The 24,061-nt window shown below is 37.6% G+C and overlaps 2 protein-coding genes across 8 annotated transcripts in view; one reads left to right on the top strand and one right to left on the bottom strand.

Annotated features, from left to right (window-relative positions):
* Positions 1-24,061, bottom strand: part of CEP290 (centrosomal protein 290) — a 101,986-nt gene that overhangs the window by 12,107 nt on the left and 65,818 nt on the right. For all 7 annotated transcript variants that reach the window (XM_075551213.1, XM_075551207.1, XM_075551211.1 and 4 more), the window contains 15 exons: positions 23,876-24,010; positions 21,313-21,579; positions 20,688-20,795; positions 17,444-17,643; positions 13,970-14,183; positions 12,316-12,453; positions 11,760-11,981; positions 11,329-11,451; positions 10,723-10,868; positions 10,228-10,383; positions 6,981-7,104; positions 3,831-3,965; positions 3,520-3,606; positions 1,330-1,494; positions 712-834 (listed from right to left, as the gene is read on the bottom strand). In XM_075551213.1, coding sequence (XP_075407328.1) covers positions 712-834; positions 1,330-1,494; positions 3,520-3,606; positions 3,831-3,965; positions 6,981-7,104; positions 10,228-10,383; positions 10,723-10,868; positions 11,329-11,451; positions 11,760-11,981; positions 12,316-12,453; positions 13,970-14,183; positions 17,444-17,643; positions 20,688-20,795; positions 21,313-21,579; positions 23,876-24,010 — 2,343 coding nt within the window. The remainder of the gene's footprint in view (positions 1-711; positions 835-1,329; positions 1,495-3,519; positions 3,607-3,830; positions 3,966-6,980; positions 7,105-10,227; positions 10,384-10,722; positions 10,869-11,328; positions 11,452-11,759; positions 11,982-12,315; positions 12,454-13,969; positions 14,184-17,443; positions 17,644-20,687; positions 20,796-21,312; positions 21,580-23,875; positions 24,011-24,061) is intronic.
* On the top strand, positions 9,631-9,981 carry LOC142450783 (translation machinery-associated protein 7-like). Its single transcript, XM_075552736.1, has one exon. It carries the CDS (start codon positions 9,631-9,633, stop codon positions 9,820-9,822), a length of 192 nt encoding a protein of 63 aa, XP_075408851.1. The 3' UTR covers positions 9,823-9,981.

Here is a 24,061-nt window from a genome sequence, read left to right as displayed (position 1 = left end):
AAATCGCAATATGGTCCTAATAATTAGAACTGTTTGACTTTGTTTCCTCCATAAAAGTTTTAGAATAATGGGATAGTATTCTGTTTTCACATAGGTAAAAGATGCTTTGTTTTGATTCCCTAATACTTAGTTGTAAGCATAAACTGTATTCAAATAACAGATATCATTTCCAATATTAAATAGTCACAGTCAATGAAAAATATCACCATAGTTTCGTAGTACATTCAGATTCTATTTCAATTACATTCCATATAAATTGCCACATCAATTTGTGAAACAGGTATAATTATCATTTCCAGTTTTATAGGTAAGAAAATTGAGACACAGGAGAGATAAGTAACTTTCCCTAGTTACAGTAAGTAAGAGAGTGAGGATTTGAATCTCAGCTGTCCAGCTTCTACATTATACTGCTTCTGCTTTATTAAATTTCTTATTATCATTATCTCTCATTATGAAAGGATGTGATACTAGCAGGAATAAAAACATAATTCCTAAATCTCCTTAATCTCTTCTTCTAGTAGACATGCTCATAAAGAATCTATTTTTCGATGTGCTTTATACAATTGATGTGTGTATTTGTGTGGATTGTGATAAGAGTTGTATGAGCCCCTAATAAAATGTTTTAAAAAAAAGAAAAGAAAAAATCTATTTTTCATTTTTTCCAAGATGTATTAATTATAATAAAATACAATCAGTAATAAAAAGCCATACTTTTTTAAGTTCTTTACGAAGCCTCTCATTTTCAGCAACAATTTTCTCTGTGCCTTTGGTCTTAGACTCATAGTGCATGCTCAACTTATGTCCAAAGTGAGCTTTAAGTTTTTCCAATTCGGACTAAATAATTAAAAAAATACAATTATCAAGAAAAGGGGAAAAATGGAAGATCATCTTATAAATTCATAAACATTAATTCAAAGTGGTTTTAGAAAGTATATTTAATAAAGTCTTAATTAAAGTCTTCTTTTGAATACGGGGCATCTACATCAAAGATTTTCAACCTGCAACCAGGGGTACATATTAGAATACAAGTAAACAAACAAACAAAATAACTCATAACACCTATGCTCGGCTCCCCCACAAAACAATCTAATCTCAGATTTGAGGTTTAGATATCTGCATTTTGTAAAAAGAGCCAAGGTCCTTCTTCTATGCTATTAGGACAAAATACAGAGAGGCAAACAAAGCTAATCTGTAAAAAAACTTGCCTATGGTAAGCTTTTTCTATATAAAAATGTATACTGTATCCATTTAAACTCTATATTGTAATAAGCATATTTTTTAAAAAAATTTTAAACTGTAATAGTAAAACATTCCCATGAAAAAGATTACCTTCAACTTTTCATTTTCTTGCTCAATATTAGCCATTTTCTCACTGGTTAGTATTCCTGATGCTTTTTTCAACTGCTCATTTTCTCTTTGGACTTTTTCAACTACTTTTTTCATTAAACCAATGGTTTTTTCTAATTCTGGGATTGTCTTCCCACTTCTACCAGACTTTAAGAAAGAATACATTGTTAACGTTTTATATAGCAACACAGGTTTCATTACTATACCCGTTATTAATTTTTGCATTTAAAGGCAACACTTGTATTATTCAGATCATCTTAAAACAACCCTAGAACATGAATTACAACTCATACTTTCAATACAAGAATATAAAAACTCAGAGTATTCCCAAATGCAAGCCAAAAATAGATGATAGCCAAAGCACAAGTATAACTAGCCTTGCTTTTTGACTCAAATGGATACATCAGAGAATCTAGATATTTTATTTAGCTAAAATTTATGCCAGAATACCAAAGCTTTCTCTACATGGAATAAAATGAAACAAAAATTTTTGTTTCTAAAAAGCTGATGAGGTATCAAATTCTGGTTACAGCTTAATAATGTTATGGATCCCTCAGAAGATACATTGTCATTCTCAATCCTACTACCTTTAAATCTGGATTCTTTGAAGGTTTAAATATGGAATCATTCCAAGGTAGGCTGCCTTCTACTTGAATTGTAGTCCTGTCTTTATTTAAATAGGAAAGACACAGACAGATACAGGATGAGAGAGCTCTACAAAGCAGCCACTAAAATTCAGGGTCTGCCCAGAAACACACATAGCTATTAGAAGCTGGAAGAGTAAATGGCAAGTCTTCCTTAGCGCAGAGACCGACCATGGTGCTGCCCATGGCCTGAATTGAGACTCCCAGCCGGGAAGGTGAAAGAAGATATTTCTGTTGCTTAAGGTAACCCTGTTTATAGTATTTTGTTACAGCACGTCTAGGAAATTAGCACAGAAAGTCAAGTTTCTCTAACACTACCAACTGCTTGGATATGTAGTGTCTGTTAAATATAAATAGAAGAGAACCTGAAATAAAATTCAATAAAAAACCGATGTAAAGGTAACAAACATGAGTTACCAACTAATAAGTTGCTTTTAATTTAAGATAAAAACAATTCAAGAGTTGCATTATCTGCTTTTATTTTTAATCTGCTTCATTTTTTTGCATTTTAAGTAGTATTCACACTTTGTAATCTATCCTGAAATATAAGCTTTTAGACATTTGAACATATATTTTCATGATTAACTTAGATAGAAACAAGTTAAAATATTTACATATATGAAACAAAAATGTTATAAGAAATTTTTCTGAATTATTTTCTAATAATACTGAACATTTTCATCAAGTTCATCATATGCTTAGCATTAATATCTGAATGAGGACTTGTATTATGATGCCTCCGTCACCCTGAACCAATAAGAGGTTTACAGAAAGATAAATCTGCAGCTTTACCTTATAAGCAGCATTTATTAATTATAAAAAGGGAATACTGAATAAGATTAAAAGAAAAAGGAAGGGAATGGAAGCAAAATAGAAAACACATTTAAACTTAGAAAATGTCAGAATTGGGCCAACAAGCAGGTAGTAGTTCCCACAAAAACAAAACAAACAAATTCATGGAAGTTAAATGTTTTTAAGAAGGATTGTGCAATGGAAACATGCTATGGTGTCAGGTGAAATTAAACGCATATAAGATATGACAGGATTAAGTAACTTGGAACTCTGCATAAAGTACAGTGATCTTTTACACTGTCTTTCTTGTTATTGTGGGGGCCACTGAGTTGGTCCCAACTCTTAGAGGCTCATAGTACAACAGAAGGCCATCCTGGCCTTGTGCTTGAGCCCATCGATCCCTGGAAGTTGTCCTTTCTCGATGACTCGACTGTGGATGCTGCGGAGTAAAAGATGACTCCCAGCGGCACTAGGAATAGCACATAGCTACTGTGCCGATGGAGCCAGCTCTCAAACCCTTCAGCTGCACCATGGGAGAGGACAGGGACGACTGCTCTGTACACAGTCAGTCTCTCACAAGCTACGGAGCAGCTCTGCTCTGGCCCACGGCCACTATGCATTGGAACTGACTTGCTGGCAATAGGCTAGCTGTTATGATACATTTTAACTTTTTCTTTCATTTTTGGATAATCACTTCTGAACCTAAAGTATGTAGCATATAATCTTGTACACTCACCCCTCTAACATGACCAAGCTTCCGCTCAATTTCGTTTTTTTCTTTTTTAAGAAATTCACACATTTCCTTTAAATCTCTTACTTGATTCTAAGAGATAAAGCAAATACACAGTTAACATCGCTATAGCCATTGAAAAAGAATGGTAAAGCTTACTGCATGCTGCTAGTTGGTACTTAAAGAATGCCCAATAAAAAAAAGTAAGCCCTAAACCAATAATAATTAAGGGAGCAAATTTGGTCCTCTACCTTTTCCTTCACACGACATTATGGCAAATTAGATTTCTTAACTATAATAAAGACAATTAAATTTACCTTTAATCTCGGCAAATCTTTATTTGCTTGTTCAAGTTGAAATTTTAATTCAACATTTTCAGATGACAGCTTCAGGTTTTCCTTCTGACGCTCCTGCTCTCTTTGACAAGGATCATTGGACCCTATTCCTGAAGCCTTCAGGAAAATAAAGATTGGAATATTTCCAAGGTTTAATAAATGCCAGAAACTACATGTGTATGAGCCACTGCAAGTAAAACTGAATGATCTGCTCTGTAAACTTCATCTAACCCATCATAAAAGTTTAATATACATTATGACTTATTAAATCGCTGTTTCTGATGCTCTACATTTAAAAAATTAAATAAGTGAATAAAGGCCACATAATATATATGGCATAAGAAAAATTACTGCAAAAGGAAACTTTAAAAAATAATTTTACTTTTGTTATGGTTGAGAATGTGCATAGCACAACATACACCTACTGAGTAATTTATGCATGTACAATTTCCACTCTCATCTGTCAGTCTATGGCATGGTTTGCATGTTGTTGTTATGCTGGTATTTCATGTTGGTATGCCTCTGGTATTTCAGATGCCAGCCGGGTCACCTTGGGTGGCAGGTTTTAGTGGACTTTCCATGTTATGACAAGTAGTGAAAAGGACCTGGTGAGCTACTTGTCAAAGGAAATTGTCCATAATACCGGTAGGACTCCATGCAGCGTTCTGGTGTACCCAGGGCTGTTAGCAATCAGAACCAAGTTGTCGGCACCTAAACACATGATCCTTCAGTGACACTGATTACATTCTGTGAGTTGTACAACCATTCTCACCTCTTCTTCTGAGTGGTTCCTTTCTCATCAACACAGGCTAATTGTCCCCCCAATTTCCTAATCTAATCTTTGGCAAAAGAGCATAAGGTGCAACATTCTTGACTGATGAAGATAAAATATTACTTGGTTTTAAGAAGAAGTTACAGGATTTTTGTTTTAACGAACAAAGAGTATCTTAGGGTAACTGTTTCCTGGGTTCACCCAGTCGTCATGGTTCCCAAATATCTGGAATCCATTATAATTTTAGATTCTATTTTAGATGTTATCCCTTTGGGTCAAAGATTTTTCTACTAAAACTTAGATAAAAATAGTAGTGGTAGCTAGTCACCATCAAGCTCTATGATCTCATGGCAGAGGGAAATTTCTTTCTTAAAAGAAAATGAGGAAATTGGAAAGCTCTTCAGAAAAACAAAATAAAGAATTTGAATTATGGTGCTGGTGAAGAATCAGTACCACGGACTTCCAACAGAACAAACAAATCTGTCTGGAAAGAAGTACAATCAGAATGGTTCTTAGAAGCAAAGATAATGAGACTTCATCTCGTGTCCTTTGGAAATGTTATCAGGAGCGGCCTTTTCCTTGGAAAGGGACATCATGCCTGATAAAGGGTGCGGGACAAAAAAACAAAGGCCCATGATGAGATGGATTCATACAGTCACTGTAACAGTAGGCTCAAACTAACAAAAATGGTGAGGATGGCAGTGGAGGACCAGGATGGATGGAGGACCAGGCGGTATTTCATTCTGTTGTCTGTTAGGGACACTGCATTGGAACAGATTAGACAGCACTTAGCACTAATGAGAGAGCAACCATTAAAGATAATATAAACTATGGCTAGAAATAAAAGTTTCTAAAGAAAAAAATGTAGTTTCAAAATAGAAAAGTAAAAAATGATTTTATACCCTCCATATAAACCTTCATAATTGCATATGATTTTATGCTGTTTCTATCAGTCCAAAAATAAATTGCCTCAAAGAGTTACAGTCAAAAAGATCTGCCTAACCCGTTCCCCTTTAGAAATATTCCTTAATTCCTTGAGCCAAAGTAGTCACTCGCCTATATTTATATTTCTCTGGGCAATAATACATCTTGGGTTATTATCTATGTACATTTTTAGTTCTCATTATAACCAACTAGTTCTCAAATAAGTTATTTGAAGAAATTTACTTGATGGCTTGTTGGATCAATTTCAGACCACAGACGGTGGTAGAACTCTAGTTTACTCATCATTGGCTTACTGGTTTTGTACATACGTTGGAGTCACAGTTGCATTACCTAGTTGGCCTAGATCACAGAACCTCTCGTTATTACAGACATAGTTCTACTTCCAGACAGATCCTGAAACGTTCTTTTTTATGACAAATGTAACTCCATTCCTCTTGAAGCTTGTCTTTCTTGGCACAGTAAACCACGACTGTCTAATTCACAATGGCCAACACCAGTCCATTTCAGTCACTGCTGCCTCAGAAATTGATCTTTGTGTCTTAGATTTTTGATGACTTCCAATTTCCCCAAATTCATACTTTGTACATGACATGTTCTGATTAATAATGGATGTTCTCAGCTGTTTCTTCTCATTTTGAGTCATATTCTATCAGCAAATGAAGGTCTACAACAGGTGTCCTCAAACTACAGCCTGGGCTACATGCGAACCACCGAGCACATTTATCTGGCCCACCGGGTGTTTTTGCCCCTTTTGTTTTTTACTTCAAAATAAGATATGTTCTGTGTCCATAACAATTTGTTCATAGTTTTTTTTTTTTTTTAATTATAGTCCAGCCCTCCAATGGGTCTAAGAGACCGTGAACCGACTCCCTATTTCAAAAGGCTGAGGACCCTGGGTCGTTAAGGTCAGCTGTACTTTGAAGAGGCACAGCTTTCCCAGCGATATTTTGAGCGTGTTCCCACCTGATGGGCTCATCTTCTGGCCCAATGGACAACAATTTTCCACTGGTACCTATTCATAAGCTGGTCAGAGGTGAATCACTTATTCCTTTTCCCTAGTCTGTTTAAAGCTGGAAACGTGCTGAATGAAACCTCTTCACCATGGGTGATTCTGCTGGTATTTGAAATATTGGTAATATAGCTCCCAACAAAATAGCAATATAGAAATACGCAAGCCACCACTGGAAGAGACACTGAGAGATCACTGGTGCTGAGTCCTAAGTAGGTTGGTATTATACAAGAAAGGATTAAAAGGATTAATATACAATAGAACCAACCTAGAATAAAAACCTATTTTACTACATTAATAATACTGAAGGCAAAAAAAAGGCCAAATAAAAGCCACTAATTTCACTCATTTTATAAATTAAAAAAAAGAAAAGTAAAAAAGGAGTGGGAGGGAAATGGACACTTACCAAAAGTCTAGACTCTGCACCCTTTGACAACTGTTTCTCTAGAGCATGGAGTTTTTCTTGGAGGTATCTGTTTTGTAATTGTAAATCTTCTATCACAGAGTCACGCGGAAGGGCTTGTTGTGTCCTATAAATGACCACAGACTCTTTACTATACAAACTTCAATTATTCCCCATTTTGATGTATTGAAACATGGAAGAGCGAAAGGAATTAAGAATTTGATAACAATATACTGTACAAGGTTTACACAATCTTCACAACAGAACCAGTCAATAGGTAACATTGTGAGAAACAGAGGAAAGGATTTTGTCTTGCTTGGATACACAATCAATGTTCAGGGAAGCAGCGGTCAAGAAATCAAAGAACACATTGCATTGAGTAAATCTGCTTCTCTAGAGGACTTCTTGTGTTGAAAAGCAAAGATGTTACTGGAAGGAATAAGATGTGCCTGATGCAGACCATGGTATGTTCAATTGCCCTATATGCATGTGAAAGTTGGACATTGATTAAGGAAGAATGAAGAAAAACGGATGCATTTAAAATATGATGTTAACCAAGAATTTTTCCAAAAGAATTAACTGCAAAAGAACAAGCAAATCTGTCTAGGCAGAAGGACAGTTAGAAAGCTCCTTAGAAGCAAGGATGACAAGCTACTACATCTCACATACTATGGCCGTGTTATCAAGAGTGACCAGTCCCTGGAACAGGACATTAATGTGTGGCGGCGAGGCAGCAAAAACGACAGGACTTGATAAGGTGGATTGACAGAGGAAAAGACTAGCTGTGAGCGGGTGCGCGTGGGTGATGTTTTGCTCGGTTGTACAAAGGGACAATCAGAATGGACTCAACAGCACCTAACAGCAAAGATGACCAAAATTTAATACCGAATATTGACAAAGTTGTGGAACAATCAGAATTGGCATCTACTGCTAGGTTAGACATTAGGAAACTGTCTTGTATTATCTACTAATATCATAAATCATGTAACCTAATTCTACTTCTTGGTTGTCTCACAAGAGAAATGTATCTATAAATGCACCAAAAGACAAAAGCAAGCCTGTTCACGAGCATGTTATATTCCTCAGAGTCAAACACCTGAAACAAACCAATGTTCATCAACATTCAAACTCATGGCCACCGAGTCCTTCTGACCCAGAGCTACCATCCAGGACAGGGTAGAACCGCCCTTCGGGGTTTCCAGATGAAGTCTTTTCAGAAGTAGCCTCCTCTTTCTCCTGTGGTGTGGCTGGTAGTTTTGAACAACTGACCCAGTGGTTAGTAGCCCAATGAGTACCCATTGTGCCACTAGGGCTCATCAACATTAGAATGGATAAAAGAGGGATGTATTCATAACATAAACTACAATGATGAAAATGAAACTCAACATAGTTAAGTCTCCAAATCACAATATTTAAAACTAGTAAAAAAAACCACATTAATTTTGATTGCATAAAATTTTCATAAAAATTAATTGGCAAAATCAATGAATGATGTTGGATGTTTATTAACTTTGGAGAAAGGCCCCAACATATAAAACCCTCTGCCATAGAGTCAATACCAACTCCTAGTGACCACATAAGACAGGGGAGAACAGCCCCTTTGACGGTCTGAGACCCGATCTCTTCACAGCAGAAACCCTGTCTCTCTCCTGCAGAGCAGCCGGTGGTTTCAAACTGCTGACCTTGGCAACTGCAGCCCAGCATATACCCACTACAAGACCAGGGCTCCAGGGAGCAATCTGATGACCAAGGAATATGGTCAATTGGTGCTAAATAACCTATTCATATTTAGGATATTTGTATTTTTCTGATAATATAAAAAACCGAAAACCCTCCACTGGGCGGCGGTTTCGCAGGATGAAAATGTAGACTTATAGAGCATTTGGAGTTTGCTCCACCAGGTTGGACTGTTAATCAAGCTTTCTGTTTCGAGGTTCTAAAAAACTTGCAAAACAGTGTGCGACAAAAAGGCCCAAGTTGTGGCAGATGGGGGACTGGCTTTTCCACCACTGCAATGCACCTGCTCACACAGCCGTCTCAGTGCGCCAGTTGTTGGCAAAAAACCAGCACACCTTCCTTGCCTCACGCACCCGACTCATCTGACCTCACTCCACGTGAATTCTTTTTGTTTCTGCGAATGAAGAAGGACAGGCAAGGGCAGCGATTTGACAACACAGAAGAGGTGAATGAGAAAATGAGGGAGATGCTGTCAGTCATCCAACAGATGAGTTTGAAACATGTTTCCATGACTGGGATCACAGATTTGACAACTGTGTTAAGTGCGATGGAGAGCACTTTGTCAGGTAACGTGGTTTAAATATATACCGGTAGCTTTGAAAAAAACAATATCAGCTTTTAATTTTTTTCGAGGGGTACACCCTCGCATACTCATCAAAAGAGTTTATCCAAAAAAGGAATGAAGCACTGAGTATCACCAAAGACAAATATAGAAAGAATGGTTGGAAAATTTAGAGGAAATGTTGAGGAGCTAGAAATGTTTAATGTTACAAGCTCAACATAAATAGCCAAAATCAAAAATCATTTGTACGAGCCCCCAATAAAATGATTTTAAAAAATCACACAAGGAGTTCCCCGCGCTCGGGGGCGGGCGGGAGGCCGCGGGGCGGGCGGCGGGGCCGGGCCGAACGCGCTTATGTCGCCCAGAGGTGGCAAGAAGAAGCCCCTGAAACAACCCCAGAAGCAGAACAAGGAGATGGACGAGGAAGAGAAGGCTTTCAAGCAGAAACAGAAGGAAGAACAAAAGAAACTGGAGGCGCTAAAGGCGAAGGCCGTGGGGAAGGGGCCCCTGGCCACAGGTGGAATTAAGAAGTCTGGCAAAAAGTGAGCTGTTCTTGGTGGCTGAGGCAATGATGGCCCTTGATCCCGTTCCTGTGTAGACATCTGGATTCCCTACTAGAACTTTGGTTGCCACTTATAGTTAGAATGAAGTGTTGTCTTGGAGCCTGCTGTACATTTAAGAATAAACTTTTGTAAAAAAAGAAAAAAAATCACACAAATGCATGCTGTATTAAGAAAATATTACCAAACTAAGAGTGGGATATTATTCTCAAATGGATCCTATATATTGATCAAATCAGATCTGGAACACAGCATTCAATCAGAGAATTTTATTTTAAAGAGATACTAAGAAAGCAAAGTTATAAAGCTAATTAGAAATTTTTAATGAGTGTAGTAAAATTCATAGTGTTTTCTTCATTACACACCGAGGACATCCCATGTGGTACCTTACCTCATACACGTCATGTCACGTTCTAACTCAAGAGTCCTCTGTCTTAGTTCTTCTAGTTCTTTTTCGGACTCCGATGCTCGCACTCCCAAAACCTGATCAACAGTCAAGCCGGTTGTTCTTAGTTTCCTCTGCAAAGTCAGTTTTTCTTTATCAGCTCTATGGGATTTAAGATATGAGCATGAAAAGTACACAATTCACTATTTAGTTTGCTCAATTTACTAATATATAGCTTATTCAATACCAGATCACTATATGGTAGATCTTCTGAATTTTCTCTGAACTAATTTATTTTAAAACTATAGGAAGCTCCCAATTATAATTTTTCAAATATATTTAAAACATTTCAAAGAACACAAAAATTAGTGAACCATAGGCAATTGGAAATTAAAAGTAGACATTTTCTTACATTATAACATAAGATAAAACTCTACATCTTCAAGGTAAATAAAACTAGACCTTATAAGTAATTAGTTTTATAAAGAAATTTATACTCACTTGGCAAAAAGATCCTTCAGAGTACTTAACTGTTTTGTTAGAGTATAGATTTCTCCCTCTTTGTCTTTTAATTTATTTCGCATTCCCTCTACTTTGATTTGCCATTTTTTACCTTCTTCCCATCGAATTAATTCCTCTTTAGCACTCTGTAAGCCATAACAAAGAAAAAAATTGCTAGCATTATTTAAAATCACATTTTAGAAATTATGTATCAATTATAATTTATACTGAATAAGGTAAACTAATGCTCCCTAGAAAATAGGTTCATCTAACGGTCAAAATAATCTTGGCAAATAGATCATGTAGCTAGCACTACTTCTACCTGAGTCCTTATTCATTTAGTACAGCACGTTTTCAGCCTATGAGTCACTATGCTTCCTGACGTACAAGGAGCCCTGGGGGGTAGTTGTTAGCATTGGGCTGCAATCCACGAGGTCAGCAATTAGAAACCACCAGCCACTGAAGGGTTAAAGAAAGGGCTTTCTACTCCCATAAGCAATGACAGTCTTGGAAACTCAGACACTTCTAGCCTGTTCTACAGGGTTGCTATGAGTCACAATTGACTAGATGGCAGTGAGCTTGGTTTTCGGGCTTTTCTTTACGTACCTTTTCTTTCGTAGGTTTTAAATCAACCTCATCCATCTTTTTCTCAAGTTGGCTCTCTAGCTTTTTAATTTTCTTTTGGAGTTCTTCAACTAAACTTTGTTTATTATCAAGCAGAAGTTTTCCCTGAAAAAATATATAAGTATCTTTACATACTAATAGAAAAATCAAACAAAATATACAGTAAACATTCCTTTAACAGAAACTTTCTGAGGGTACCAACAGACATGTTTTTAAACATTATTAATATTTAAATATAACAGGACAATAGTCTCTATCCTTTAACAGGATACAATAGATTTCACTGACAGTTCTATCAGAATCATTTGAAAGTCAGTTTCAGCAAACGTTATAGATAAAATTAAAAAACTGAAATATAGTTCTACCTATCATTTATAAATCAAAGACATTAGCTGAATTAAATATGAAATTACCTGTAATCCACTGGTTAGTCTTTTAATTTGCCTTTTTAATTCATCATTCTCCTGATCAACTCCATCTTTTTCTCTAAGTAATTTATTATATGCTTTTTGTTTTTTTTGCAATTCATTGTTTAAGTCATTCACATTATCAGCAAGGGTATTTTCTCTATTCTTACTTGTTTTAAGTGATTCTTTCATTTTTAAAAGATTTTCATTTAAATCTTCAATTTGTAACTAATAAGAGAGAAAGATTTTACTCATGAGTCTTCCACATTTATTAATGACAAAAGCAAGATACAATAGAAAGTATTTACCACCAATCTTTGTTAAAAAAAGAAGCTTTTAAGCTAAAGTTTTGTTACATGAAAAAACAACATTTATTTTTTCCATCTTTACAATGAATGAACCATGTACACATTGAGGGCACACACACAAAAAAGATATTACCCTTAATGAAAACCTAACAAAAATTTAATCAAGTGAACAAATGTTTTATTGTGGCTGAATTAATAAGCTAAAGAAATAATCAGGAATTCCACGCTATTATAATTGGTGTGTTGGTGCGCACCTGTAGTTCTCTAGTATGTCGGTCCACAACCTGCTGGACATTGAGACTTGCTTCTCTTTGAGAAGCTGCAGAAACAATACGTTCTTCAGCCGCTGCTGTCAAATCGGCCCGAAGCTCCAAAAGTGCGCGACTGAGTGCCTAAAAATCATATTGAACATTTGAAGAAACTGATATCTTAAAAGGAAATTATCAAAATAAGCAAGTTTTATAGCTTTATATATTTTCCTAAACATAGTAGTGAAGCAAACTGAAAAACCAAAAGTTTTCAAATTAATTTCTTTTAATAATTAGGCTTAATTCTCTCCAAATTGGCACTGAGAATTCAAAATTTTGACAATAAGGATTGTGAGAACCCAGCATTAAATGGAACAATTTATATTACAAAAATTAAGTGTATTTTATTTTCAAGTAGGCAATTTTAGATATTTATGTTCTTTTACTTAAAATTAATAGAATTTAAGGCACAAGAAAAGTTATGGAATTGGAAGAGGCATACAATTTGCCAATGATATTAAAAGATATATAAGAAAAATACAATACCTTTTCAGACAATGTAAGAATATAACATTTAGCATAAATTAAGAAATCTAATAGATTCGCTGGCCATCTCCTTTCCACAAGACAATCTTTTCAACTAACTTCTTTGTTGTCTTTTCTTCATTATTACTGCTGGTCGCCAGTGAATGGGCCTTAAGCCCATGATGACCCCATTCACAGGAGACTAAAATCGCTTCCTAGCCCCGTGTCGCCTCCATGATCACTTGCAGACGGGGTCACTGTGATCCACCGAGTTGACATTTTAAGAAGCAGATTACTAAACTTTTCTTCCTAATCTGTCTTAATCTGGGCGCTCTGCTGAAACCGGATCAGCATCCTATCGGCTTGTAAGCCTCTCCTGGCAGTTAGGGATATGAGGTCTGTTGGTAAATAACGGAAGCCAGGTCTCCTTCACGGAGACCATCAAGCGGACTGTAGATTTGGAATCACAGTGGCTGCCTGGGTGGGTTTTGCGTCTCTCTCTGCTCACAGAAGCAGAAAGCTTGTCTCTCCCAAGGAGCCCCAGGGCGTCACACGGCTGACATTGCAGTGACATAATTTTCTCCTCTTTGCTACTGGGATTTTAAAGGATAGTTACTGGTGGTGTACTATTTTGAAATTTGGGATTAGGAAGGAGAAAATTAGGTAATTAAGTTTTCCCTGCATTTGCTCCAGGAAACACACAAATCAGATGAATGCCAAACAACATAAAAAAACCCCCTGGAATACATTTACACTCATAAAAAACAATCAATACACTTGCTTAAAAGCATTATGCGGAGGACTCTGGTTAATGGCATTAGACAGACTAATATATTTTATCACAGTACCGCCATCTTTTCATATGTATACATGGTCTCTGAAAAGCAGTTGTATGTCATCAAGTTGGTGCTGACTCAGAGCCACCCTGCGGGTCCTGGCAGAAAGGCTTCACAGGGTTTCCAGGCCTTGCCCTCCAGTGGGGACAGACGACAGGCCTTTTCTCTCACAGAGCCGCTGGGGCTTTGAAATGCCAACCTTCCAAGTCACAACCAATTGCTAAACCATCGTGCCATCTTGTAAAAGCACTCTACCACACCAAGTTTCTACATGTTGACAACACTCTGCTGCGACTTACTTTCTGTTGCTTCTCTTTCAAGGCCAATTGGCTTTTTAGCCTTTCTACTAGATTTCGCATTGTAGTTGTCGGAGCTCTGGAATTGGCTTCTTTTTGAGCCCGAATTTCAGATTTTAAACTCTGTGATTCCTTCTGTGACTGGGCCAGAAGGGACCTTAAATTTTCCACTTCTGTTTTCACTTTTTTAACTTCATCTGCATGGTTTTCTTGGAGTCTAATATAAGCAAACAAATGTATTTAATAGAGTAGCAATTAATATTTTTAATTGACATAATTTTACAAATAATAACTATTCAATGTTAAGTTTCTTCACAATCTAAATCGTGATGAAAACACCCAAGTCTAAAATAACATTCACAATTCCTTTCTTGGCTTAACTACTCTTAAGCTTAGTATAAAAGAAACTTTTCCTTTCTTCTAGTTTTTGTCTATTTTTAAAAATTATTGCATTTTGTGACATAGAAAGATGATGATCACTTTCACCAATACTGTTTCAGGAAGTTGTTACCTCTTCTAAGCAAGGTCTCCCAGCCACGGCACTGCTGACATTTCTCACAAAACAATGTCTTGTTGTTAGAGGCTTTCCTACATATAAGGATGTATAGTCTCTATAATCGGATGCCAGTAGCATTCCCTAATAGTGACAATAAAAACTGTCTCCACATGTTGCCTAATATCCCCTCAAGGGAAAAAGACACTGGTCAAGAACCATCATTCCATATTGACATAAGACTGAATATAAACTTTGACAGATGTCACCTGCATTGATTTATAATTCTAAAGCCATTACTACTATGCCACTATGCACACACACACACACACACACACACACGCAGAGAAATCAAAACCAGGAAAACGTATTTATTCGATTGATAACTAGTACTCATTAAGTATTAATCAATCTGACATCTTAAACTATGTCTAGTTCTCTAGATATACAGACAGTGGATCAGTAAGTTCATCAACATGCAGAAGTGAATTAGTAAACTTTGACTAATAAGGTGAAGATTGCCCTAATCATGAATAAATGCTAAGTGTTCTGGGCCTTGTTACTTATAGTGAAAAATTGAAGCCTATTTTGAAATAATTAAGAAATTAAGAAAACAATCAGTCTCCTAAGATGTATTAAAATATATATGCCAATGTCAATACAGAAAATGTAAGTAATAGTATAATCTTAAGGTTTAAATAACATACTAAGGTGAAAACTAACTTCAAGTATTTCATGTGGTTAAAATAAAATTAATAAAGATGTTCTTCCTCTATCTCGGAGTTAGATGTAAAAGCACAAATAGATTTACATTGTAAATCTACATGGCAAGAAGTCTCCACACCAAGAACAAAATCTCATGAAACAACTCAATACTGTAGACTAAAGACAAACTGTTAACATGCTACTGCTAAACCAGGCTTTTCTTAGAGAATTATTTCTTAAAAGTAGCATATCCTATATAAAGCAAAAATAGGGCTACTTTTGCCAGAAGCATCTTGAACAAGGAAGTAAAAATTCAAGGAATAAAAAGGGCTTTAGAGTTTAGATCGATAGGTTAAGTAGTTCAATTTTCTCATTTTTCAAATTGAAAAATTTGAAAAATGAGAAAACCAACGTTCACAGACACATTTGTATAATGATTCTAAAATGAACTAGTGTTTAAAATCATCTATGCTCTAGTACTTTGATTAAGCAACATTTAGAATCTGTAATATAAAGAATGCTGTTTAATACTCAATAATCCGAATGGTTAATAACAAAATATAGCCAAGTTTTCATGAGCACTTATTTACTGAGCCTCCAATGTGCCTTTGTTATAGGTGTATGTATTATATATCAATAAATTAAAAATCATATTTAAATGTTACTTTATAATTTTCAAATTATATTCATAGACAATACCATTTAGTTGTCACAGAATAACCTGAAAGAACAGGGAGAGTATTGTTATTTCAACTTTATAATGATGAAGCCGAAACTTAAAAAGGGTTAAGAACTGCAGTGAGTCGAACCCAACTCATAGCGACCCTAGAGGACGTCCTGGTAAGCTTCCGAGACTAAGAAGCCCATCTTTCTCCGAGCAGCCACCTGTGGTTTCCAATTGCAGCCCATGTGGATGGCAGCCCAACCTATTCACAGGCACTACCAGGGCCCCTTGAAAACCCGATACAAGATGAAAATAGGTTTGCTGATTTATTGGGCAAAAGTGCTGTCAAAACCTCGTTGAAGTTCTCAAAGTGAAGATGCCATTGTTTAGACTTGAACTAGGTCTGACCCCAACCATGGTACTTTCAATAGCCTCACTGCCTGCTAAAGCTGCACGAATACGGGAGCGGGAAGAACTGACAGCTCTGAAGGAAGGTGTCGGCGAAGAGTATCGACCGTTCCACGGGCTGCCAGAAGACTGGACAAGTCAGCCTCTAAGTTCAAGCCACAATCCTCCTTAAAAGCAAGGGCAGCGCGGCTGAGCTCACGCGCTTTGCACGCCTTGTCAGGCCAGGTCCTAGCTAGAGAAGGACCAAGAGGAGGGTCAGCAGACGGTAGGAGACCCTCAGTGAGACGGTGTGCGCGTGGTGCAGGTTGCGGCGGGGTGGCTGCGGGAGGGGGGGTCTCTGTACTTGCACCCAGGAGCCAGACGACTCGGAAGGCTCGGGCTCAGCCAAGAGGCCACAGGCGGCATAGACGCAGCTGCAAGGAACGGACGGGACCCGCAACAGGGAGCGTGTGCTTGCTCTCACAACTGGTTTCCTAATGTTTAACACTTGGCGTGTCGCTTCCGCTACACTTGCGGGAAAGTGGCCAAGCGAGCGACACTGAGCGCCAGCGGCAGGGTCCGCGGAAAGGTGGAGACTATGAAAACAGAAGGGGTTTTTACGAACACCGTGACCCTTCAAGCCGGGGAAGGTGTCTGAAACTAGAGTAGACAACCGGAAAGTGAAGCGCAACGTAACATTAGGCAGCCCTCAATGACTCAGGTCCGAAATTGGCTCAGCAAAGAGAAAAGACAAATTGTAAATGGGAAAATGGTAGTGGGATGTTACACGAATACACTGTCTGTACCACTCTACAAAAAAGGTGAGAAGACAGTGTCTACATTTATAACTTGCTCACTAACAGGAAAATTGTACTTAAAAAAGATATGCCTCCAGTAATTAAAAAAACGTTCAATATAAATTTTCTCAAGAAAAGAATCACATTTAGTGCAAAAAACAAACCAAACAAGGTCTGCTTGTCTGACTGACTGGGTTAAAAAGTGGCTCTTTTACCCCCTCTTGGACACGTTACTGAGCCTTCTTGTGGCCTGGTTTTCTCTCTAGAAAATGTAGAAACGAATAGCCTGTCATAAGTTGCCACGAGAAACAATACGCAGTAATATATGAACACGCTTAGAACAGTGCCTGCCACAGCAAACACTTACATTTGATATTTACTTATCATCATACTATTGGTCTACTATTGTACCAAAACATTCTCAGACTTACTTTAATTTCATATTTTCAAATTCTTTGACTTTTAGTGCAGTGATTTCTTTTTGTCTCTCTAAGTCTTGTGACACTTTCTTCAGTTTGATCAAAAGTGAAGAGAGAGAATCATCCTGTTCCGCTACTGTTTGCTCCATCTCAGCCAGACGAATAAAATGCTTGTTGGTGGGGACTGAAATAGGAGGCTGTTTCATTAAGTCCTATGAAATATGAATAGATCAGCCACGGACATGTAGAACTCAATGCCACCTTATTTCATATTTAACTTGGCTCATCAAAAGGTGAAACATATTATCTCACCTAAAATGTACTAAGCCATAAAGATTTAAGTAAAACGGAATATTTGGTAATGCAGGCCTTAGTCTTGGTGTTCTAGTATCTAGCAAAAAACCTACATGTAGAAGGTCTATTTAATTGGTTAAAAACCAAAAATGTTTATTTATGAATTAATGAGTTAAAGTTATAGGAATTAAGACATGAAAGGTCATTTCACATATACAGATTAGTAAGGTTTACCCAAATAAAGCAATCCGTTAGCAATTGATAAAACATATAACGTGTGTAATTTGAAGAAGAGTGAGGTCAGATCATGGAAAGTTGTGAGTTCCCACTAGGGAATCTGAAAATGAATTTGCAGACAGACAATGGTGAGTTAATGGGCAGCCTGGATTGAGGGAAAGGAAAAATCAGAGTGGTGTTTTCAGAAGATTATTGTGGCAGCCTATCAGATGACAATTTCTTTTGTACATAAGAAAAAGATTTTGTATGGTCTCAAGAAACATGACACGGCAGGATCTGGAACCCATTTTCTGGGTGAAGTTAGTCAATCACAAAAGGGCAAACAGTGCAGGATCCCTGGTGCAGGATGGGAGCAGGTTCGGGCTTTCAGGACATCCAGTCTGCTGGCCAGGGCAGCCAGGTATCTCAGCAGAGCCTGACAGGTGCCGACGAACCAGGCACCTCCCTTTCTGTGTAGGTATCTTGAAGGCTACTTTGGCAGAGTATCCTCACGTCAGCTGGGGCCAGACTTTTGAGAGGGGGGAGGGGAGGATGACTGCTCATTGGCTGCCATGCAAAGGTACGAAACAGATCCCTCCAGAGTGGCAGACACTCTATCAGAGTGATGAGGGATACTGATAGAAAAGTCAAGTCAGGAGGAGGGAAAGGGAGCAGACACATGTGGGAAAAACCAGTGCACATCTGGTGGTAGAAAAGAATGAGGACCAATTTCCGAGTGGGGGAAAAATGACTACCAATACTTTTAGGGACCCCAAAGGTGGAGTAGGCCTAGTAACAAGCGCCTAATAAGCCACATCCGTCCAAGTTTCTGTGCACACGCGGTGGCCCAGGCCATGTACTATAGAACACGAGGACACTGAATTCTGGACCTTCAAGGCACACGGCGTGCTCTACAAGCCATACCAAGTGATGTGATGTGAAACTCCGCTAGGTGAACTAGACTCTACCTCAGACGCTCCTGAAGGACTTCAGACCGAAAGTATTCACAGGGTGGGAAAAAGCAGAAGACAGCTACACCCAGTATTGAACTGTCAGTAGGAAAACTAACATTTACTTATGACTTCAATGTCCTACTTGCCATATTAAGATATGTATTATTCTGTCGGTCCTGTGTCTGACATTATCAGTAAATATTATTTTAAGTTTTGCCTAACTACCAATTCCCATTGTTTGTGCAAATAGCATCCAATCACATAAAGATTTACTCTGTACAAGTGAATAATCCAGGTAGGTCAATATGTTTTAGCCAACCCTTACTCAATCTCTCTCACAATGTTTGAAAATTAGTACTATGGGCTAATCAATGACACTATAAACAAGGTCCTGGTGCCCCAGGAGGTAATCAATAAGATTCTCTAACCTAAGACAAACAGGCAGATAAAAAACATAGACGATTCAGGAATAAATTATGGGTTCGCACTTAATCCTACTTCCATTCTAAGAAAAATTAATTCTTTTGACAAGGCCCTGCTAGATACGATTCCTCACGAAGGAAGCTCAAGAAGATATGGGGGCTCGAGCATAATGTGGTGCAGGTAGCAGATGGTGTGTGGCTATCAGAGAGAATAGTGCTGGGGGTCTTAAAGGCTTATTTCCAAAAAGCAGCCATCTAAGAGAGACGTGGAAGAGGCCCGCCAACATCCACAATCCAAGGATTGTAATTATATAATCCAAATCCAATGAGAATAGTATCAGAGTTTAAATGATGGGATTCTGGAGTGCAGACGGCTACAGAAGGAAGTGGAGGTCCAAAACACACTTGCAAGACCTACATAGGGAATAAGCCTCCGGCGATTTCCTTCTAACCGGAACTGAGGGATGGGAGTAACCTGGTTATTAGGGTCTTGGAGAGATGACTACAGTAGATTAAAATGAAACATCTGATTTGAATGGTTTAAACTTTGCCCCATGAGCTCCCTTCAGATACACTTTGTGCATCACCTGGTTTTTAATATTTTCTGTTAGTTTCCCCCCACCATATTAGGGTTTATCTTTTGTTATATTCTGTCGGTCCTGTCGGTAGCCTTCTTGACTCTTTGTTATGCGTGTTTGTAAGTGTTCAGTATATGAAACCCAGGATAGACGAATAGAGAGACGACTACCATAAGGGCTCGGCAGGGTGTGGCAGAAGACATGGGGGAGGGGCTATATGAAGGAGTTCAAGAAGAATATGTTTTGAAACTGAATTTGGTCGCAATTGTACAACACTGCTTGATATGAGTACACTATGGAATGATATGATGTCTTGATTAGCTCCTAATGTTTTTCTGGAAAAAAGAACACTAGAGATGATAGAGAACAGAGGAATCCCTGAGACAAACATTCTGAGATACCAATTTAACCTAGAAATGAAGCCACCCCAGAGGTCACCCTTCAACCAAATAAAAGATGAGGGTACAAAATAAACAATAGCATTCATGAGGAATGGTCTCATAGAACAAGCAAGTACAAGAGAACCAACAGGCAGGGTTTGGCCAACAGCACACAGGAGATGGCCAGGCGGGTGGAGGCCGAGGAAGCGTGGTGAAAGTGGGCGAGCGCCAAGACACTGCAAGCACAGCCTCCCCAGGGAGCCAGCCACAAACTCACAATCTGTTCCTTGCCACAGAAAATATCAGAGATTATTAAATGGGAAACTGATTTGCTGTGAATTCTTTTACCTAAACCATAATACAATGATTAATATAAAAACTAAGTAATTAGAACACAGTTCTTAAATACTTACCCAAGCTGTTTGTTTGAATTTATTGAGTGAACTATCAGCCTGTAGTTCTAATTTATGATGAAGAATATGAAGATCTTCTTCGTGTTTTTTAACAATTTCTCTTTGCTCCTGTTTTACAAGAAATCAAAGTATACCTTAAATTATGATTGATATGAATTCATATTCTAAGGACATTAAATATTTTATCTTTAATCTTTTAAAATCCACATAAGATAGTGAACCCTCAATATCAGTATCTATTTATCTATATTTAAACTAGTATACACCTCCCTATGCAAGTTTCCAGGCAAAGTCCAAAATCATAAATTTATAAACCATAAATCTGATGTTCAATGATAAACAGTGTAACAGTTTCCATTCTAAATTCCTGCTTTAATTCTTGACTACAAATTTAATTGTTATTTCTCAAAAGCATAAAATCTTACTCTTGCAGTCATTTCTGACTTAGTCAACAAAAGAACAACAATGTACACATAAAAAGTCAGTTATACTAACAGGTCTATAATCGAATCGTGCGAAAGTAACAACTCCTAAAAAGAATCACTTGAAAGTCAGAAATAATGGCTTGGATATGACTAAAAACATGGTAATAAGTAAGGCAGCGTGACGCAATATCATCACATACCTCTCTGGCTTTTTCTAGAAGATTCTGGTACTTCTTTAACACTTCCTCCTTTTGATTTAACCTTGCTTGCATGCTTGCAATGGTTTGATGAGCAATTTTTAATGTGTGATGTGACTGTGGTTCCATCTCTTTCCTGCCTAGCTCAGAAATGAGCTTTTCTCTTTCTGCAGTGGCAGGCAATTGAAGCCTCAGTTCATTGATTACTTGGTCTCTTGAAAGAATATTTTGCTCTGCTAAACATAAAGCAGATTCTTTTGCTTTTAGCTTCTGCAATGATCAAAGTACAATTAATTATTGAAGCATATTCCTTCCTCTAAACATTTCATCTGACTATTTGATTAAAGGAAAAAACAATTAAAAAATTTTAAATACTTTTATTGGGGGCTCTTACATCTCTTATCACAATCCATCCATCCATCCAGTGTGTCAAGCACATTTGCAGCCATCATCATTTTCAAAGCATTCTCTTCCCACTTGAGCCCCTGACATCAGCTCCCCATTTCTTCCCCCTCTCTCCCCTGCCTGCCCTCCCTAACAAATCCTTGATAAGTTATAGATTATTATTTTCATCTTATATCGTCCTCCATCTCCCCTCACCCACTTTTCCATTGTTTGTCCCCTTGGAAGGGGTATATAGGTTGATGCGATTCCCCCCTTTTCCCTCTACCCTCCCCTAACCTCCTGGTCTCTCTACTCTCATTCTTGGCCCTGAGCGGGTTATCTATCCTGAATTCCCTGTGTTGCGAGCTCTGATCTGTAGCAGTGTGCACGTTCTGGTCTAATCCGATTTGTAAGGTAAAATGAGGTCATGATCGTGGGGGGAAGGAAGCACCAAAGAACTAGAGGAAAGTTGGGTTCATTGGTGCAATACTGCGCCCTGACAGGTACATCTCTTCCCTGTGACCCCTCTGTGAGGGAATGTCCAACTGTCTACAGATGAGCATTGGGTCTTCACTGCATGCCTCCCCCACCTACCCCATCAATTCACAATGGGTATGATTTTGTTCTGGGTCTTAGATACCTGACACCTGACCCATCAACACCTCAAGATCACGCAGGCTGATGTGCTTCTTCCATGTGGGCTTTGTTGCTTTTCCGCTAGATGGCTGCTTGTTTATCTTCAAGCCTTTAAAACCCCACACGCTATATCTTTTGATAGCCAAGCACCATCTTTTTTTGTCACCACATTTGCTTATGCACCCACTTTGTCTTCAGCCATTGTGTCGGGAAGGTGAGCATCATGGAATGCCAGCTTAATAGAACAAAGTGTTCTTGCATTGAGGGAGTACATGAGTGGAGGCCCAATGTCCATCTGCTACCTTAATAATAATCCTATAAATATATACACATACATTTCCCCATTGTCATATATAAATATATTTACATATGTACATGCCTGTATTTACACCTCAATAAATGCGCTATGCCTCCTAGCTCTTTCCTCTATTTCCTTTTACTTTCCTCTTGTCCCGCCATCATGTTCAGCCTTCATTCAGGTAGAACTTTCCATTTACTTTTCACATTATACTCATAATATTCACCTGATATTAAATACGGTTAAATTTGCATTTCTAGGTAACATCACATTTGTAGTGAATTATAAGCAATCTTATTTAGTTAAAGACTATTGCACCTTAGAAATGTCCTTGTAATAGAGAAAACATTTTATTGCACTTGCGTCAATCTTGCAGTTGTAGCTAGATTGAGAAAGGAAGTTTCAAAAAACATTCCTTCTGTCTAAGTCTAGTGATGACCAAACCACTAGAAAACAAATACACTAAAATCAGTTACATATGAATATGGATCCTTGAGGGTTCACTATAAATGAGTCACTATGATAACACTGATGTTTATTAAAAAAAAGAGGGCAGTTGTTAATGTAGGTATTTTAAATCAAGCACTATAGTGATAATTCACATAAAAGACAAATTGAGTGGTAATTGAAAAAGTTATGATTCTTCAATTAATTTAAAAATGTATAATTTGACTTGCCAAATTAAAAAAAATATGTATCTAGTAAATGTTTTTATGGAAAGTAAAATGAGTATTATATTTAGTTTATATTATTTTCTAGACAATTACATAAAGAAGGTAGATTTGATGTGATCACCACATCAATACCTGGATTCAACTGATCAAATAATTTCTAATCTATCTTGAAACTTTTTTACCAGACAACAAAAAGAATGTGCTTAAAATGAACCCAGAATGCAATATACAACATGCACATCTAAATAATAAACCAGGATGAAAAGACTAAGTTCTTGATTACAGATGGGAAGATTACCTATACTGCTCACACAAGCACACCCAATCCACGTTTTTCTGTCCCTTTAAGCTTAGCACTACTGATCAGTACGCCCCAAATGAAAAGTAATGACTGAATTACTAGTGAATTCAAAATCACTGTATCTGCTACCAAAAGCGTTAAAGGACAGAGTAAAAGGAGAGCGGAATTAACGACAGATACTAGTTATCATTATGTGCTCCACCCTTGTTATTAAGTATTATTTAGAAATTATACAAACATGCCTAGTAATACTCTAAGATGCAAATGTGTTACCTCTTCTAGTGATTTGCATGTGGCCCTTGTTTCTAGGATTACTCGAACATTCTCCTTAATTTTCCTTAGAGCAATCTCAAGCTGATTTGGAAGAGGCAAACTAGGGTCAGGCATTGATCCTGTGGCTTCTTCAAACTGTGAAGAATTAAGATTTCTTTTTTAAACCAGTTACAGCACTGAGAAGAG

The sequence above is a fragment of the Tenrec ecaudatus genome, chromosome 6 (genome assembly GCF_050624435.1).
Source record: "Tenrec ecaudatus isolate mTenEca1 chromosome 6, mTenEca1.hap1, whole genome shotgun sequence".
Taxonomy (NCBI): Eukaryota; Metazoa; Chordata; class Mammalia; order Afrosoricida; family Tenrecidae; genus Tenrec; species Tenrec ecaudatus.
Note: the sequence above shows the minus strand (reverse complement) of the source record. Positions and strands in the feature narration are given on the sequence as shown.

Bases quoted from the DNA above. Each gene is read 5' to 3' on its own strand.
- LOC142450783 (XM_075552736.1), top strand. From the start codon at position 9,631: ATGTCGCCCAGAGGTGGCAAGAAGAAGCCCCTGAAACAACCCCAGAAG.